This window comes from Microtus ochrogaster, chromosome 16, assembly GCF_000317375.1.
Source record: "Microtus ochrogaster isolate Prairie Vole_2 chromosome 16, MicOch1.0, whole genome shotgun sequence".
Classification (NCBI taxonomy): domain Eukaryota; kingdom Metazoa; phylum Chordata; class Mammalia; order Rodentia; family Cricetidae; genus Microtus; species Microtus ochrogaster.
Window position 1 is genome coordinate 15,400,953 of NC_022018.1, and position 20,035 is coordinate 15,420,987.

Genomic DNA, 20,035 nt, shown 5'->3' on the forward strand with positions numbered 1-20,035 from the left:
CGAATATATATATCTCCTCCAGGTTTAACCCCTCCATGAAAGACACCAGGTCTACATGATCCTGCGCGGGCAAAGAAGGTACAGGAAGGATTCCAGTGAGGACTGGATAAGCAAACAGGTTTTGGTCAGGTTAGGTCAGGGTTCTGCTGCCCAAAACACAAACCAGAGAGCGCTGATACATCTGTGTCCCAGAGTTGTCAGGGTCTGTGCAGAGTGGGCCCCTAAAGCTCCCCAGACCTGGGCTTCTGCAGCGGGTTCATCTTACAAACAGGATCCAGCCAAGGAGAAGCCTCCTGCTGTGACAGGGCCACGCCCAAAATCCAAGTGTGCTCTTCTCCCCGCTCCTACCCTAGTTAGCTCCACTCCAGTTTGGGACCAAACAGACAGGACAGAGGAGTCACCCTGTCATGTGCCAACGTGTGGATAGAACGGCAGGACTGGTACCTGACACAAGAAACCGTAACCGCAGCGCTCACCGATATCGGAGGCGGAGTAGGGCGCCCTGAGCTGGCTACGTTTTCTGTGCTCCTGCACTCCACCTGGAGCAGGTACTATAAGGAGGAGCCCTGCTCCTCTGCTTGTCATCCTTCAATCCTGGTTTCCAGTGGCCCCTCAATACCGAAGTCCTCCCAAGAGTATCAGCAAAGGCATCCAATTTCTGGGTAGAGAGGCCACAAACAGCTCTGCCCCAGCCCCTGCACTCCGGGTTAAGTAAAACTGAAAAAGGAAGTAGCCAGCCCTTGGTGGAAGATTGCAAGGTCATAGCTGTTTTTGTCCCCTTTTCTTTCCATCTATACTTTCTCGGTCCCTCGATATTTAAGCCCCAAAGGGACACGGGGAACTTGTACCAAATGCTCTTCTTTGGTCCCAACTGCCACAGGGATTTCTGGATGCACTGTAGACAAGAAATGGGTGGTCCCAGGACACCTTCCTGTGGGTCATGCTGGAGATTTGGGTGTGGGTCTCCCACATTAACTGGAAAGCCTTTTCCCGGCAACAGCCTTCCCAGTCTGCGCTGCCTCCTTTGTCAACTAATAGCTGTAATTATTACCTCCATGAGCTCTTTTGTTATCGCCAACCAGAGGAGGGGGGGCTCTTTGGGGGAATGAAAAAATTTACAACGCAAATTGCTGTCTAGGAAGAGATGGATTTTTAAAAGACAAACCCAATCCCACTTGCATCTGAAGTGGGAAGTGGCAAAAAAATAATATTTCTTAATGTAAAAAACAACCTTTGATTTGAAAATACTCGATCGAGGCTGTGAGCTTTAATTGCATTTAAACAGCACCGTTTTAAGTCACTGTTTTTGAAGAAGTTAAATTCAGATGTTGAGATTCTACCTTCCTCTTGTTGTTTTCTTCCATTTCTTCCTTGGAAGGTGTGTGTGTGTGTGTGTGTGTGTGTGTGTGTTTATGAACCTTTTTATTTCAAACCACTCATCCATAGTAAAAAAAAAAAAAAGCTTCAACCCCAGCCAGCTGGCCTGAAGCAAATTATTTGCAGGATTTGGTATGGATTTAAACAAAGAACCCGAGTCATATCGGCAAAGCTTGAAGGAGGAAGCGCCCAGCAGACTTCGGATCCAAGGCATTCCAGGAGGTTTTGCCTCTGCCAGCTGAAGCGATCAGTCCGGGAGTGCCCTAAAGACTGACCAAGCTGAGCCCTAGGTTCAAGATTACAGCCTTCCCTGGCCATGCTCCTGCTTGTCGCCAGAGCAAGCTTAGAGGCAGCCTCGGGCTGCACCCAACAGTACCAATTGCAACCAGAGATCCTACAATTTCAGTGGGCATCCACTAACTAGCTCCTCCATGGGCCCCTGGATTCGGACACGTGGGAAGAAGATAAAGCTTTGGGGAGAGAATGCACTTGGAGACCCAAGACTTGGGCCTCTGCAAAGCCACCCCAGGTCTCAGGATCCCTAACAAAACAAGTCACCCTGGTCGCCAAGACAGAAGGCTCCAGGGTCCCTGCTTTGGTGCCTGTTTAAAAATTCAGAGAAGGAAAGAAGGGCTTTGGGGACTACAGAAAAGGCTAACACTAGCCCAGGGCGCCCAGGGAAGGCGATTGGGAATGGCTGAAACCAGCGCTTTCCTGCCAGTCTTTCTTGAGCTCTCCGTAAGCCTGGAGTCATAGTTACAGTGTAGACCAGATCGAAGTCCAAAGGGCCCCAAATCCTCAAGGTGCAGCTCCTATTTACGAACCTTTAGGGAAAGGAAAACAGAAAGGATCGTTTCATTCTTTATTAGAAAAAGCTGAACTACTGCTCTCTGGACCTGGAAGTTGACAATTTTATATTCTTAGGCAATCCACGCCCTTCCCCCCCCCCAGTCCCGACCTTAAGAATTCCTTTTGAGCATTGGTTTGAGTCCCCCTGAAAAGAGGGAATGCATTTTCTTCTGATATTTGGGAAGTCTGGTTTGCTCACTTGGAACCCCCCTGCACGCCTCCTACGCACCCCGCGTGTTTGTGTCACGCACAAACAATAGGCTGTTTCATGCCTCTATAGGCCAAGGTCACCTAATAACCGGATCCCCTCCCCCATCAACCATCAATCCTGTGGGCTGTGTCAGCTCTCCCCCGTTCCTATTCAAGAAGTTTCTGTTCGTTTTATTTATTTAATTTTTCCCAGCCGGAGGTCCTCAGTGATAGACTCCAGCGTGGATTTTAATTGCTTCAATCAGCATTCTTTCTCTTCAGCCGTCAGTCAAAATCTGGACAGTGGGTCCGGGGACCCAGTGCATGACTGCGCGGGAACCCTGCGCCCCGAGGCTGGCTCAGCTCAGCAGGCAGACGCTAGGCTCTGCAAAGGAGATAAAATGAGTTCGTCGGCTTGTAAGCGGCCCACCTCCCTCCCTCCTTGGTACCTTCCCCACGCTCTGAAGCTGTGACTGATTGCGGCCAGGTGGCCTGGGCTCTTGAGGTCACAGCGACCTCGGCGCTGGTTAAGAGGAAGCAGGGCGCAAGAACGGTTTTTGCTTGTCCTCAGTCAGAGTCAGCCCTCAAACAATGAACCAATCGATGCACACGTAAAAATCGGTCTCGGTCACCCTTCCAGCCCCTCCAAGGTCTCCCTGATCTCTAGGGCCAGCGTGCAGCCGGCTGCCGTAGCACCCTGGACAGCGCAGGAAGTGGGAAGCGGGAAGTGGGGAGCGCCTGTGGCTCGGTCAGCCCTGCGCAAGCACGACTCCCTCCCCCGCAGCTGACTCGCGCTCCAACGCACAGCCTCGCACCTCACGATCCCGCTCCTCCATTTCCCCTCCGTCACTCCCTCATCTCCCCACCGAGCTCCCTCTCCCTAAAAATCTCTTGGGCCCTTTCCACTTTCCAATCTGTTAAGATCCTGGCGACTTCTCTATTTAGCTTCTGCGAACCGCACAGCCCTGTCCATACGCTCTGACTGGAACACATACACACAGGCACGAGCATCGGCACACGCAGACAGCACGTTTCCTGTCCCTGTGTGACACCCACCCTCGTCTCGCGGACGCGCCAGTCCCCGAGCGTTGCCCTCCTCCCGCCACACACACACACACACTCACACACGCACGCGCGTGCTGGGTCGAGCTGAAGCCAGCTCTCCAGCATCCACTCGGAGGCGACCAGCGCCAGTCTCGCAGAGCCCATGGCCTCTCCCGGCTCCGGCTTTTGGTCCTTCGGATCTGAAGATGGCTCTGGGGATCCCGAGAACCCGGGTACAGGTAGGACAATAGAGACCTGGAGCGAGAGAGCTTTGTGGATAGCCAGCTTGGGATTTGCAGGGCTGCGCAGATGATCAGAGCTTTGACATCTGCAACAGGAAACTTATTCGGACGCTTCGCCCTGCTACCTCGGTTAAGTCCTTAACTGTGTGAAAACCCCAAACTTCCGCAGTCTTTTGTCCCCCGGGAAGATACCCAGGATGTCTCAGCCCATTCCCCTAAGCATAGACTCCTGAAAGACAGCAGCGTTTGAGGGAATCGATGGACTTCAAGGACGAAGGGGGGGGGGCTTTGCTTTGAGACCTCTCGACAGGGAAGGAATGGGGCAAAGAAAGACGAAATGGGGAGTAGTTTAGGGTCTGGAAGGCAAGCGCGACAAAATGGGTAGCCCGGGGTCTAGGAAAGACAGTTCTGGCGCAGCAGTGAGGGTCTGGAAACCTGCGCACCTGGTGAACAAGTGCGAAGGGCGGTGGTGTGGCTTTCTTCACCGGACAAGGTGAAGCCAGGGCTAGCCCTGGAGTCAGGTTCCCCTAGCTACCCCACCTGCTGAGAACAGAGTCGCCCGCGGCCGCTCGCGAGGTTGGAGCGGGATTCCCAGACTCCTCACTAAAGACCTCGTTCACTTGGAACGAAATTTCACTCGTCCGTCTGTTCTCTTTCCACTTCGCTGTCCCTCTGCCTGGCGATCCCAGCAAGAGCTTGGTGCCAGGTAGCTCAAAAGTTCACCGGCGGCATCGGAAACAAGCTGTGCGGTGAGTGTTTGGCGCTCTGGGGAGAAGGGCGGGCAAGGTCGGGGGCTAGGGCTGGCTTGTCGCCGAGCCTGCAACCTGCGTCCACCGAGTCCTAGGCTGCGGATGGGCTGGGATGCAGGAGCCAGACTGTCGCCGGCTGACCCGGCCCCGCGCTCCGTGTCCTTGTCTAGCTCTTCTCTATGGAGACTCTGAGAAGCCAGCGGAGAGCGGCGGGAGCGTGGTCCCGCGGGCCGCGACTCGGAAGGTCGCCTGCACCTGCGACCAAAAACCCTGCAGCTGCCCCAAAGCGGATGTCAACTACGCATTTCTGCACGCAACAGGTAAAAAGGCGCTGGCTGGCCAGGACCGCGCTCCTCCCCGGCGACGTCTGACCCCCAGGCACCCAGTGAATGGTGGGGGCGGGCCCTCTGAGAATCTTGCGTGGAATTGGAAGGGCGTTGGGTACAGGAGCTGGAGCGCGCCGAGAACCCGGTCCTAGCGTTTCCAAACAGGAGTCGGCGGCCACAAGGCCTGGCGCTAGCGCAGCCTTGAGAATTGAGGGTGGCTGTGGCCTCGGCTTGCGCGCAATGTCCGGGCTTCTCTGTGCTGCCTCAGTCTCTAAGTAGAGCAAATTTCCAAGTGCCCTCCCAGATAGTTCGGAATCACAGGGGTATTTTTTAGATGTTCGATTGGATCCAGAGCAATTTGTAACCGTGATTTCACTGAGGAAAGATTCCGTTTAAGTGAGCCCTGGGCGCTAAATTTTACCTCAGCTTGCATGATTCCCAGTCTCCCAAACATCATGAAAGTGCGCTCACACACACCCACATGCCCCAACTTTGACAATATCTGGCCTTCACAAGTCAGAGATAATGACTTGGCAAGACTGACTTTTCCTGGTTTGCACGAAGGCATTTTCAAACATTCCCAACGTGGAGTCTTGACAATTGAAACGAATACTCATAACATTTAGGACAAAGCCTGTGAAACAGACAAGTCCAGCCTTTTTTTTAAAAAAAAAAAAAAGGATAAACCAAACAAGATACTATGTTAGGAATAAAAATACAAAATATAATTTCCGAAGGAGGTTTTGTCTATTTGTGTTTGCAGATGATGTGGGTTTTGTTTGAAACGGGGTCTTCTAGCCCTTAAACCAGATCTGTTCTCTAACTCCCAGATATCCCCCTAGCCCCAACCTCCCTCCCAAGCACTGCGAATCCAGTGCCAGTAAATTCAACTCAAAGAGAAATTGCCTGATCCACAACTGCCTGGACCTTTGCTTGGTAAAGTCTAAAGCATCCTTTCCATTCGATTCTCCAGACCTGCTGCCAGCGTGCAATGGAGAGAGGCCCACTCTGGCGTTTCTGCAAGATGTTATGAACATTTTGCTTCAGTATGTGGTGAAAAGTTTCGATAGATCAACTAAAGTAATTGATTTCCACTACCCCAACGAGCTTCTTCAAGAATATAATTGGGAATTAGCAGACCAACCACAAAATTTGGAGGAAATTTTGACACATTGCCAAACAACTCTAAAATATGCAATTAAAACAGGTATTGTGCAACCAGCAATAATAAAGCTTTTTGTTTTGCAATTTTCATTTTTTTTCTATAAAATCGTTCCTGTTCTACTGGGTCGTGTTATTCTCAATATTGCAAAATTACTTGTTTAAACATAGTCATTATTAGAGTAATCCAAAAGCACCTTGATGATAATGTCAGAGCCGTCGTTGGGTATAAATCTGAAGAGTGGCAGGAGATGAATCAGAGGTTGTAAAAACCATTTGTCACTAGGGGCCGGTAGAAGTGACCCAAAATGGAGAAAATGAGAGCTGTAAAGACTAAGGGTGCAATCCTCTAAGCCTGAATTCCAGGGTGCTGCTGGCAATTGTCTTGGCACAGAACTGATCAGGAGTCCCAACTAACCAACTTATACAGTCTTCAGGCTGGAGGGAGAATGTTGTGGTGTTGCTTCAAGTGACTAAACCTTAACACACACACACACACACACACACACACACACACACACACACACACACCATAATATAGACTAGCTTAGCAGTTCAGCGGTATTACATAAGGATTTGTCTCCTTCGCATTGGCTGTGCACGTGAATAAGAATGTCTGATTTTCATGCATCCTTTGAGACAGGATAAAATGACAATGTAGTTCCAGATACCACATCCATTTGAGTGCCTCCCAAGCTTTCTTCCACAGGGTCCTGAGGGTTCTACTTGTGTCTACATTGTCTCTAATCATTTTGATACAAAATGAAACAAATACAAGTGATAAATATGAACTGCTTTCTGAGGTGGAAAAGGGAAGGCTGAAGGATCTACAGTGATTCCTAGAATTAAAATGATTTATTGGTAACTCATAAATGTGAAATATTAAGGAATTATTAGTCATGCAAATGTTATATTTTATGCTACCATTTTTGGGTGATTTATTAGTATAACAAATGACAAACATTTTAAGAACATTTGCTACAAAAGCAATTTAACCTCCTCCCCCCAAACATTCTTTATATCATCAGAGGAGAAAGGTTTGCATAAACGCCTTGAGAAACTGATTTATTGTGTAATTATTGTCCATTTTGGAAGACTTGGAAATAGATATGAGGGGAAATGAGCTTAACTTGTTGATTTATTTCTGTGGATTATAATTTTTGGAGATGTGTTAGATATCCTCCTGGAAACCAGTAGGACACACGCGCCAGGAATGAAAGGACTGATACGCTGCTTCTACTTACTTTTCACGTATCCTTCTGTGCAAGCTTGAGAAACGGTTTTAATTCTTTTCTGCACAGCCCATCCCCCATACTTGGCATTTAAATTCACTAATGGCAAATTGTTACATATTGTTTATGTTGCTCACAAAAAAAGAATACGTACTTTTTTTTACATCTTCATTCTTCAAAGCTGGTCATCTTTGAAATTCGTTTTAGAGTTAAGATAATGGCATCTGCCAGTCAAAGGAAGCAATAGTTCTGTGTATCAGTGCTCTAGTGCTGTCGAGGGGAATGAAAGGGTCAATGAAATGCTTAGATTTTTTGCTCTATATTTTTGAAAACTGCTAGTCAAATGTTGCTGTGGTGCATTTTATGTAAAGCGAAGACAGAAATCTGATGGGTTAAGATGAATATCTCAGTATTATTCGTGCCATATTTTGTCTTCTCTCCATACATCCCCAAAGAGCACTTCAAAACATCAGCAGCAGGCAGCTTTCGGCTTCAACTGTCAAATTTATGGCTTATTATGCTGTTAATATTCTGTTTGTCAACTGGAACTACACAATCCGTCAAAGCAGTTACCCTCCCTGTTACCATTCAGTATTCTTCTGATCCTTGAGAGATCATTTTATAAAATGTCACTTAGTCTCTGATAACAGTCCTTAGCCCGATTTCCATTTGGCCTCCAACTTTAGAAAGGATTGAAGAGCAGTAAGGAAGACTTTTAAATGAGGTGCCTGTTCAAATTACTTGTGGAGAAACGCTAGAACTAGAAGCTTCAGTAAACGATGGGAATCTAGACACTTCCTGCCGTCCGCGGGAATTGTTCTCTTTAGCTGTGGTGGCCAAACGGGGTAATGCTAATGTAGTCTTCAATCTTTAAGAGAGCCTTAGACAAAGGAAACCGAGGAGCACCCTTCTGTGGGTTGTCAGTTCACAAAAAGCGGTTTTAGAGGATTTCTGGCTCCTCTCCAACTGACTGTGAGCATCAGGTTTCATTTGCCAGGTGCCAGCCTTTGCACATCATCCTTTGAGACTCATTCGCTAATCTGCGCAGGAGCCTTCCCGTGCTTGGAACAGAACATGGTCCTCTCAGAGTGCTCACATCACAGGAACCAGGGGCGGTAGGATGCCCAGCACTGCTGGAGCTGCTATCAGGTTCAGATGCAGCCTCTCACACCCTCAGACAACCCTGGATGGATGCAGTGGGAATCCCTTGCAGGCAGCATGTAGGGGCCACAGGAGCAGAACAGATGTAATTAGAGTGATGTTTCTGCCAGAACCCCAAAGGTCATGCTGTTCTGACTGTTAAGTTACCTCGCTCTGTAGTTTCACATCATTAGCAGTGAATGAAATCTGAGGTTCAGGAGAGAGTCCGATGAAATTGCAGACCGAGGTCAAAAACTGTATAGAGTGGAAAAAACCCCGTGAGAAGCACCAGACTTGTGTTTAGTTCACGGGGAGTATCTGTTCAAGCAGAATGAGCGGGAGTTCTGATGTCCAGAGCTCCTGCACACACCTTAGACATCCTCTCAGTTCTGTGCAGAGGTTACCATACCAGAATTTCCACAGGGTTAAATCCTGTGTGCTAATAGGTAGGGTCATCTAGAAATATATATACGCTATAGATACAAATTGATTTCCTCACTCAAAAATGATTTCAGGACAGCAGAGTGGAGGGCCCTCTGGAGGGAGAACTGGGCTGTGATGTCAGCTTCGGGCTACAATGAAATGGGGAGTCAATGAGGCAGAGAGAAGGGGATGGCATCTTGCAACAGCATCTGCTGCAGCTGAGGGACCTTATACCTTTTCTGAATGAGTAAACTGATGAGGTCAGAGCCAAAGGGCCTGCAGAAGAGAGAAAAGGGGCGGAGGCATGATCTGAGGTCATAAAGGAGGTAATGTCAAGAATTAACTAGAGTCGCAAAATTCCGTTCCCTCTAAAATGTGCCCCTTCCCAGTGCTATCTGTCCCCATTGCCCAGCTCTCTAGCCATGTGCCCAGAGCTGATAAGAGAGCTTTCTAGTCCCTGAGATAAGCAACGTGCTTTTTCCAGTGCTGTCCTTTATCTTGTTTTGCCCACACTTGGGACAGGAGTCTCACATCACAGGCATCAGACAGATGTCCAGCAAGTGACAGATACCTCTTTGAAAATCAGATGCTACTTCCAGAATTTTGCTTCTTCCCAAATTGCTGTTGCTAAACAAAACATGGATTTATTGATAGCCTCTTATGGGACAAGATGAGAAACAGACTGTGGCTGTTATTTAAAATGTGGCTATAAATATCTCATCAGGGGTATGTGGAGGGCAATCCATTTGCAGAATTTTAAAGAAATCTAGAAGTTTATTAGATAATCCTTTTAATGAGTCAGTCTAGCCATTGATTATATTTCTTCACAGATCTGTGTTTAGTTCTGCTCTAAATCTCAACTAGAAGGGGGCTTTGCTGATCATAATCACAATTCAGACAGGGAAAACTGTCAAGAGTTAGCTTTGTCTATCCCATCTCTAAACACTCATCACCTTTGAATCCGGGGCAAATCTCTCGGCAGAGTGTCCTAGTTTCTCATTTTTGTCCTGTCTTTGTAATCATCAGTCATTTGTCACTGATATTATGATGAATGCTGGCATGCCTGAAGGATGTCATGGTGTGACTGATTCTCGGAACAGCTCAACAAAAGCACTGTTAGCAGTATCAGTGCAAATGGGAGTAACGATTTGGGATACCATAAAATTTTAGTTTGCAATTATATTGAAAGTATAGTAGGAAGTAATGTAATCCCACATTGCAAAGTACATATGATTTTTAAAGGGCCCATTTGAGAGGATATCTTTAGAGAGTGTCTTGGAAACTATTAAACTCTAAGTAGCCTCTGGCTAGAGCAACGGTTGCTTGAGTGTGAGTGCACATGATCCTGTGTCTTTGTGCTCACAGGCACACTTGCATATTATATTTCTGAATATGCATCTCTTGTAACTGAAGTATCTTTCAAAATCCTTTAGTTATTAAAAAAATATGTGTTTGGGAGACATTTATTTTCACTGGTTGCAATCCTAATTCCATTTTATTAAGGGCATCCCCGATACTTTAATCAGCTGTCTACTGGACTGGATATGGTTGGGTTGGCAGCAGACTGGCTGACATCAACAGCAAACACTAACATGTAAGTAGCTGATTTTTGTGTAAATCTCTTTGTATCGTGTATTCTCATTCTAGCTTAATTTTAAAAACACCTTTATATGTCTTTGATTTTATCAAACTATGCAAAGTATTAAAATACAAAAGAGACTTTTTAATATTCTGATTTAATATGATAAGTTATGTGAATTTTGCAATGTCACACTGTGTCGTGTTCTGTATCCAGTACAATAAGCTACCCCTGTATATTATGTCAGTAATTGAAGATCTTGGCTTTAAGGCAACAGAAAAATGAATAATGTTTTGGAAAGTCTTTTATAAAAATTTTATATTTAGTGTTAGAATCCTTCCACCTATGAATGTAAGTTTTAAAAATCAGAAAATATTCTGTGATATTATAATGGTAAATAACTTATTTGAGCTACGTACATAAAACATTGTCGTTTATACATTTCAGGTTCACCTATGAGATTGCTCCTGTATTTGTGCTGTTAGAATATGTCACACTAAAGAAAATGAGAGAGATCATTGGCTGGCCAGGGGGCTCTGGAGATGGAATATTTTCTCCTGGTATATATATTTCAAATTTTCTCTGTTTTATTCTTCTGACATGCCATGTTATAAACTTAAGAAAAGCAAACATCTATTTTGTGTTTATGATTAGAATACCTAGGCTGTGTGCTTATCAAAATAACAAGTGTGGCTGAATCCATTGAACACACCTTCAAGCTTACTAATGCCAGTTGTTTGTGCTTAACGGTATAATCAGACATGACAGTCACCCAATACTTCTACCTATATGTAAGATGTATGTATAGTCCTGGACAAAGGAATAACGATTGCTAATAAGGAAATTCACACTTGTTACATCTCCCAGAATTAGTGAAATGTAAAAGAGGCATTTAATACAACACTCAGTATGTGATGGTGTGTGCAGAGGCGTGCTTCCTCGGTTGAGCTCATTCCCTTCTCCAGTCTCTGGAATAATGACAGGGAAGTGCATTTAGGCTAATTTCTAATTTCAAAGAGGACAAACAGTGAATGGGAGATGATTCCTTAGAGTTGAAAGAGAGTGGGGATTTCCTTGAGATAGTTTTCCTTCCTTCTCTTTTTCATGGCACCCAATGTTTTCCATTTTGCCTTTTATACCAGCCACCATACCCTAGGATCCACATTTATACCTCTCCCAGCCCATAGAACCAACCTGAAACAAATGCTGTACCCTTAGCTCACCACTGTGACCTTGACTTGATTCATCGATGAAAGGGAAGTTAGGAGGGTGATGGAAAAAGTCACTGACCCATGCAAAAGAAGTCTGGTGTCAGAGCAGAACCTAATCAGTAAGAGGAAGCCAGTCTTCAGTACGCTCTGACAGGTGGGATGGACAGGAGAGGCCATCTGCACATGCCAGCAACAGCATGGCCAGATTCTGATCCCTCTAAAGCAAACTTGCAGAGGCAGGTGAGAAGTGAGAGAAGAAAGAAAACCTGAGAAGATGAAACAAAGACCCAACAACAGCGGTCTCAAAACTGCATATGTCTGTCTAACCACCTCTCAACTGTTATTTCATGTTTTTAAGTACATATCATGTTTTTTCAAACACTAAAGGGAAAGGTGTTAGTTAAATGGAACAGAAAATTAGTCTTAAAAAAACAAGTCATTGAACAATAGTCGTGATGGATTCTTTCATTTTCTAGGCAATTTAGAGCTTACTCTCCTTTGATGCTAAGTTTGTAACTTGGTTTTTATTGTCTGAAGTTGATGCTTAAGACACATTTTCATGGAGGACTAGGTAGGGTTAGCAGGCTTATGATGTCAACATCATTTCTACTCTCCCCATTCTCTTATAAGGTTGATTGTGGAGTTGAGCTGTCCCTGAGATATGCCAAGAACAACATGGTTCTATTTTAATGGTTCATAGAAGTAGGATATTGACTGAAATTTTGACTAGTCTAAATAGGAGACATGCCTAATTATCTAGCTTGTCTTGGAACCTGCATGCTCTAGAAAACATACACCCCAAGAATGACTCCTCATTGATGGTTCTGCTAGGTTCTATATGGCCTGTGGATGGTGGCAAATTATCAGGTGGAAACTGTGGAGATTCTTCCTTTGAGCCTGAAGACTCGTAGGCTTAGTGAGAAAGCCTTGGATGTAGTGTTATATTGTAATATAAATACTCCAAGTCAGAAGGGACAGCAAGAGAAAGCTGTTTCTCCTCAACTTCCTAAAAGAAGAGTGATGGCTCATAGCATCCTTATTTGTTGGCCTATGTTTTATTAGATAGCATCTAGTCTTGCTCCTGGGCTAAAGAGTCAAATGATCCAAGGAGTGGGAGCAGGGAAAGTAGAATTACAGGCACCTAGGTTGTGCCTGTGTTCCTAGGACTAAATCTTAAGAGTTGGGTCTTTGGCTTGGACAAAATGCTCAACTTGTTTTGATTGTTGTTCAGTTCTGTTCATCTCCACCACTAGCACCCAGAGACTTGGTACTTCCTGGAAATTCCACTATGACTCCTAGAATTCTGGTGAGAGAGGTTTCTGACCCACCTAGTCCGGCAGCTGTTCAGTCCCATAGAAACATACAGAGGTTTATATTAATTATAAACTGGTTGGCGTATTCGATCAGGCTTCTTATTAACTCTTATATCTTACATTAACCCATAATTCTTGTCTGTGTTAGCCATGTGCCTTGGTACCTATTTTATCAGTGAGGCATTCTCATCTTGCTTCCTTTGTGTCTGGGTGACATCTGCAGACTGAGCCTTTCATCTTCCTAGAATTCTCCTATTCTGGTCACCCTGCTTATACTTCCTGCCTGGCTACTGGCCGATCAGCAGTTTATTAAACCAATAAAAGTGACAAATCTTTACAAGGTGATGGACCTCTATCCCACAGCAGAATTCTGTATATGTGATATTATCTACACCTGAGGATCAAAGAGCACTCTAGTATTTGGCAGGTCATAAAGGATAAGGAGGACTAGGGAGAAAGACCTGGCTTAGCCACAGATCTTTTCCTGGCGTAGTCATTCGAACACCCATCCTCATCCTCATGTGCACAAGTCTCTTCATCGTCCTCAAGGTTGCAGGAGGTCAGGGCTGGAAGCCGCTAGTTTACACGTAAAGAGTGCTTTCTTTTTGTACATCCCCCTTTCTTTTCTCCCTTCCCCCACCCTCAGACTGGGAATGTAACAAGAGCTGTAGCTCTCAACTAGAGAACCAATGCTTCCCTCCCTAAAGAACCATTGGGAATGTCTGAGGATCTTTTGAGTTGTCGTGGCAACTGAAAGCCACGGGTGGGGCTAACCACCTTACTAGCCTAAGACAACTCACCTTTAAGGAATTCTGTAGCTCAAACTGTCTGTTAGTGCTAAGACTGAGAAATCATAAGCTGGCTTGGAACATCCTCTAAAGCTTTGCTTTGAGTCCACCATCACAGTGTCTGTCCTTCAACTGGGCATCAGACCTGAACATACTTGACCTGTTTTCTGTTGTCTTGAACCTCTAGGGTTTAACAAGATAGTAGTAACTGCCTGCATTCTGACTATAGAGACACCATGATCTGGTTGGTGGTGACTTTGTACCAAGTGGCCTGCCTGTATATAGCCCAGGGCTCATAATGCAAAGGTCACAGCCTTGTATGGGCCCTTCAACTTGGCAGAGCCTGCTTGATCCTCAGCCACTATAAGAAAAGATTGATCAAACCACCCAGGAAATAGTCCTAAGAGTTTCTTCCTTGGAGTGAGCAGAGGGATACACTTTTACTCTGCCTTCTGGTCTCATGCTTTCTTTGCCAACATATTTGTGTGCATTCATATATCCTGGATAGCAAAATTCCTAAGCTTCTCTATAGTCCTGCAGAAAGTTTCATTGCTGGTCATGTGAGATGTTACTTACAGAGCAGGGAAGTTTTAACTCATGATCCTCCTGTCTCCAGAATTTGGGAGGCTGAGACAGGAGGATCATGAGTTCAAAGCCAGCTACATGATAAGATGCAAAGAGCTCCCCAGCAAGAGCTAAATAAGTTAAAACTTCCCCTTAAGGTGCTTTGTCTTCCCCTCCCTACCCCTCCCCATCCTTTTTGACATGGTCTTTCTGTAGTCCTGGCTATTCTGGAACTCACTATGAGACCAGGCTAGACTTGAACATGTGCACCATCATGCCTGGCATCTAAGGTGCTTGGGGCAAATGTGCTTTTCTGAACCATCTTAGCTGTACCTTGAATCTGAGGATTCAGTTCAAAGGAAAACTATAAGCATTTTCTCTGAAAGTTAGAGGTCAGGGTTTTGTCAGCTCATTATTCCTTTTTATCCCTTTTTAGTTGGGATCTACCTGAATTTCTAGATGTGTAAAATAAACACACAAATAAGATATTCACTTGTTATAAATCATAAATAATTATTTTAAAGTAATTTTGTTATGGATAATATTTTGCCACTTATTAAGGACAAGCAAAAGACACTTGATATTGCAGTGTGTACAGGCATCATCATTTTTGGACTTACTCCTTACTTTTATTTTATGATAGCCTATGCCACATTGCATCATACACAATATTAAATGGCAGAAGTGTATTTAAGGACATTTCATAAATATCAGAAAATTATGTCCAAGTCCCAACTCAATATTCATTGGTTATTTATGATACTCATATCACCAACTCAAATAGCAACTTTAAAAATCAAACATCCTAACACAATACACCCCAGATACATTGATAAGGACCAGCTAAGGAACAATGATAAAGAAATATTAAGCTTGTTTTCCATAACTAAGCTATTAAATTTCTATAAAAGCATAAATTGTTGCATGTACAGTAAATACACTGTTATTTATAAGATACAGTAATCTCATATCGGAATAAAGCCACTTCAGTCAGTGTTCATTGGTATTATGTAGCATGATGCAAAAGACCAAGTGAATATTTTATGTGTTTAGAAACAAAGTACAGTCACCTTGCGTGATGTAACATGGACAAGCACTGCCAGAAACATCTCAGACTCATTATATGCTTGATTTTGAAATAGTTTGTGGTCGTTGTATATTGTGAGACGTTTTACTGTCGGCAGCTTTTTCGACCCCGCCTCCCCACCTCATTCAGTTCTATGACCCCATCCTGAGCTGTGAGCCACACAGTGAAAGAAACTGCTGTAGGCCTGTGAAATAAAGAATGCTGCTGTTGTGAGAAGTGTCGATGGAGATTAGAAAAGGTAACTGTTTCTGTGCCTTCAGGTGGCGCCATCTCCAACATGTACGCCATGCTTATCGCCCGCTATAAGATGTTTCCGGAAGTCAAGGAGAAAGGAATGGCTGCCGTGCCCAGGCTCATCGCCTTCACGTCAGAGCACGTATGTGTTTGCACTCTTCCCAGGGTTACCATTGATTGATGATCCTCAGTTGAATGAATAACACCCACAAGTGCTTTTTTCTCCACATGTTCCTTTTCCTGGAAACACTTCAAAGAATGAGGGGACAGTCGAGTTGAGCTGAGCTGTCCAAAATCTTCTTTGTCTCTGAAATGCATGGAAACCTCAAAGATAAAGCAGAATTTATACCTTTTATTTTAAAGATTTATTTATAGCTATGTGTATATCTGCGTGTGGGTATGTGCATATATACGCGGGTCCTCATGTAGGCCAGAGGCCTCTGTGTGGTACTGGAGTTACAGGCAGCTGGGAGCCACCCAGTATGGATGGGGACCGAACTCTAGTCCTCTGCAAGAGCAGTACCTAGCTCTCTAACTGCTGAGCCATCTCTCCAGCCCCAAAGCAGAGTATATTGAATTCCAGCTCCCGTCCTCCATGTCTGTCTATACTTTGTGCTGAGGGCCAGAAGCAAGAGAAAAGGCAGTGTGGCTTTCAACACTTCCAAACCACTGAAGACAGGCTTCATATCATCCAGTTCTAGGAAGCCCTGTTGATGAACCCTTTCAGATTAAAACTGCAGTTTTAGTGATTAAATAGATTCAACCCTGTGCCTTTAGCCATTTAACTCCAAGCTGGCTGGATTGATTTAGTACTGTATTAGTTATGTTTCTTAGACAGCTTGGGGGTGGGTTTAATCTCCCTCGTGGTTTCAGACAATCCTTCCAATGTGATGAGACTGCATGGTGGAACAGAGCAGTTTACACGATGATGGGGCCAGGAAGCAGAGGCTGAACTCGCTCCCTTCTCCCCATTTTCACTGCCTCCACTTCCAGCCCGTGGGTTAGTGCACCCCACTTCAGGATGGGTTGTATCCCTCTCAGTTGATCCTCTCTGGAAACACTCACATCTCGTGGGCATACCTAGAAATGCTGTGCACCTCCTAGGTCATTCTGAATCCAGTCAAACCTCCAATGAAGATTAAGCATCCTAAGTACCACAAAGAGATGGTATAGGGGCCTTTCCTGTCTGATCTTTGAGCCCTATCTCTGTCATGTACTGGCTCCTGGCTACCTCTGGGGGTTAGCTAGATGGAGATAAGAACTCTGGCCTTCCTTGTTGGATATCATGACATAGAACTTCATACTCCTCCTGTTCCCTTCAAAGAATACATGCTATCCTTCCTATGACCATGTAGGCAAGAAAACAATGTTCCAGTCTGTTCACATAGCAAACAGCTCTAATGTACCAGAGAACCAGCTCTCCCTTTCTCTCTTACCAAGCCGGGCAAATCAGCAAGGGAGCTACACTGCAGCAGCTTATGCCACACAGCAGGGCCACCGGCCTCATGCTTTGACCTACATCAGGAGATAACTTTTATTCTCTATGGAGAAAACAAGCATATGTTCCTTCTCCCGATTTCCCAGAAGCAGATCTAGATCTCTAGATAGTTAAATATTTCTGTACACTCAGCTTCAAAATGCTCAGAATTGTTTTATGTTAGACATTGTTTTCTTTGGCTCTCTAAGGTTAGCCTGGTAGCAAGCTGCCCTGTGCTATCTGTCAGGTATCTCTACCTTAAGCATAAGCTTTGGAGCCTCACACTTGGCAAAGATTGACAGCCTGTTCTGAAAAGCTCAGACCATATGCTCTGAGACTACTTTTGCTATGCTTTCTGTTCTTCATATTATAAACTTGAAGCCCATTCCTTCATTCCTAAGAGAAAGAAAGGCAACTCAGCTGTTTATTTCTCAGTGCACACAATGAAAAATGATAATTCGACTATGATCCTTACCTAAAATAGCAATTGACCCTGGGTATAGACTTTCCATTTTGACACATGAATTATTCTTTTTAAAATATGATATATCTGATTACTCTTTGACAGTCTAAAGATACTTCAATAAATAATGAGAATAAAATTATTTGATTTCCACAGCCTTGTGGGGTGGTAATAAAATATATAGAGGGCCTAGCACAGACTGAGGCAGGCCCTGTGCTTGCTCCCTCAGTCTGAGTTTATATGAGCTTTGTTCATGTTGGTTTAGAGGGCCTTGGTTTGTTGTTGGCAGTGGTGTCCTCCACCCCCTCTGGCTCTTACACTCTTTCCACCTCATCTTCCACAGCCTTCTCTATGCCTCAAAGGGAGGGATTTGATGGGGACATTCCATTTAGATCTGAGTATTCTGAGGTCTCTCACTGTCTTCATGTCTGGCTGTGGATCTCTGTATCTGTTCCCATCTGCCAAGGAGAAGCTTCTCTGATGATGGTTGAGCAAGGCACTGGTCTATGAGTAGAGCAGCCAGTTATTAGGACTCACTATATATATATTTAGAACAGTAGTATTTGGCTATACCCTAGGTCCTTGTGATATCTAGTCTCAGTCCTTGGTCACCAAAGCAGTAACAGGTATGGGTTCCACCTTGCAGAATGAACCTTAAGTCAGAGCAGACATTGACTAACCACAAGCTTTGTGCCACCATTGCCCTAGCATTTGGTGCAGACAGTGAAACCTTGTGCATCAAGGTTTGTGGCTGAGTTGGTTTACATTTACTTTGGATAGCTTGCCTTCCTTGCCAAAGATGCTAGAACATAGGGGTGAAGGCTCTATGTAGGTACTAGGTCAACTTCTCCATGTTCAATGGGTTTTATAAGTGCTGTAAACTTAAGGTTTTGTAGTTTCATAATCAAATTTCTGCCATGAGCTTTTTTTTCTTAATTAGAAGATGATGCTAAATTATCGATTCCTGCCTATGCCTGGAATAAACCACCCTCCTACACCAGGCTAGAGGAACGTTATTAGGAAAAAAAGTGGCGCAGCACCTACCTGCACCTTCACCCAGACTATTTCAGGTGCAGTGCGTACACGTGAGTCCTGCTCTGGAAGTGCCAGGCAGAGAACTCACCTGATTTCCACCTCTAATTCCTTTGGGTCTGATTCATCCTTTCCTATAGCTCCTCTTGACTTCAGGGCAAGGGTACAGATTTCCTACGTATTTCCAGATTTTACAACCATTTTGTTTGTACAAGCTCCTGAAATACCTCCAAAAAGTCTAAGAAAGAAAAGTATCAAGTCTTTCATAAATGGCCTTTTCTCCTGTCTAAACACAGTCAGTTCTTGCAGTGGGGTTTCTCCCATAAGGAAGAAAAAGGAGCTTCCATACTGGTTTTAAAGTGGGGAGGACAATGGCTACAGTGACTTTTTTTCTTTTTCCTTGAGAGGTTTCCCAGCCCGATACTTGCAGGACGCAGATGAGAATGTCAGAAAACCCTTGCCTCATGCCTGGGGCACAGGAAGCTGTACTTACATAACTTTATAAAACACCAATCCTGCTTTGTAGAGGGGAAAACCAAGCTGCAGCCATGAGAGATGCTTTGCCCTGTATTACACAACCAGCGTGGCACAGCCCTGTTCCTCTGCCATCCAGTTCTGTTCTTTCAACTGCTAGGCTGGGACTAAATGCCATCCTGTAGCTAAAGGCTCCTGAGTTTACTTGTATATTATGTCTCAAGTGCTATGTTCCTCTTCTGGTTACTCCAGTGCTAATGTTTCCTAATGTACCAAACCAGGTTAAGTTAATGTTATTATATTCTGGGTGCTGACTTTGTCATGTGACATGCTTAGTTGGAGCCATAATCCTAGTTAAGGTTACTGTTTTTGTAATGAAACACCTTGACCAATAGCAAGTTTGGGAGGAAAGGGCTTGTGTGGTATAAACTTCAATATCTCTGTTAATCACTGAAGAAGTCAGAACAGGAATTCAAACAGGGTAGGAACCTGGGATCAAGAAATGATGAAGAGGCCATGGCTGGGTGCTGCTTCCTGGTTTGCCCCTCATGCTTTAATCATCTTGCTTTCTTATAGAATCCAGGACAAACAGCCCAGGGATAGCACTGTCCACAATGGGCTGGACCCTCCCAGTCAGTCACTAATTAAGAAAACATCTATAGGCTTGTCAATAATAGCCCAGTCTTATAGAGGTCTGTTTTCAGTTGAGGCTCCCTCTCTCCAGTGACTTTAGCTAGTGTCAGTTTGACATAAAACTCACCAGGAAAGTGACCTGGGAGGAAAATGGCATTTAGTGACTCCATAGGCCATTACTTCCAACATTCGGGGTGTGGGAGTCACCCCTTATTACCTGCATGATCAGTGCAGACTGGAACATCGTCTAGAGACAGCAGAGACTAGCACTCATCTAGATGATAAGGAGGACAAGCTGTTACATTTTTCTCTCTGTTCAAGTGAACTGCTTTCTTGCAAAACCTGGATAGGACCACATTAAACAGACAGCATTAGAAGTGAGTGAGTCACTACTGAGCTGCAACAGAAATGGTGCTGAGGCCATGAGCAGCGCGTTCCGAGATGACTT

The 20,035-nt window shown here is 44.8% G+C and overlaps 1 protein-coding gene across 1 annotated transcript in view; it reads left to right on the forward strand.

Moving 5' to 3' along the window:
- The first annotated feature begins 3,209 nt into the window (after positions 1-3,209).
- Gad2 (glutamate decarboxylase 2) overlaps positions 3,210-20,035 on the forward strand; it is a 69,958-nt gene continuing 53,132 nt past the window's right edge. The window contains exons 1-7 of the mRNA XM_005354745.3: positions 3,210-3,698; positions 4,391-4,450; positions 4,621-4,770; positions 5,750-5,983; positions 10,236-10,326; positions 10,759-10,871; positions 15,535-15,650. Of these exons, the coding sequence (XP_005354802.1) occupies positions 3,623-3,698; positions 4,391-4,450; positions 4,621-4,770; positions 5,750-5,983; positions 10,236-10,326; positions 10,759-10,871; positions 15,535-15,650 (840 nt within the window). The 5' untranslated portion in view covers positions 3,210-3,622. The remainder of the gene's footprint in view (positions 3,699-4,390; positions 4,451-4,620; positions 4,771-5,749; positions 5,984-10,235; positions 10,327-10,758; positions 10,872-15,534; positions 15,651-20,035) is intronic.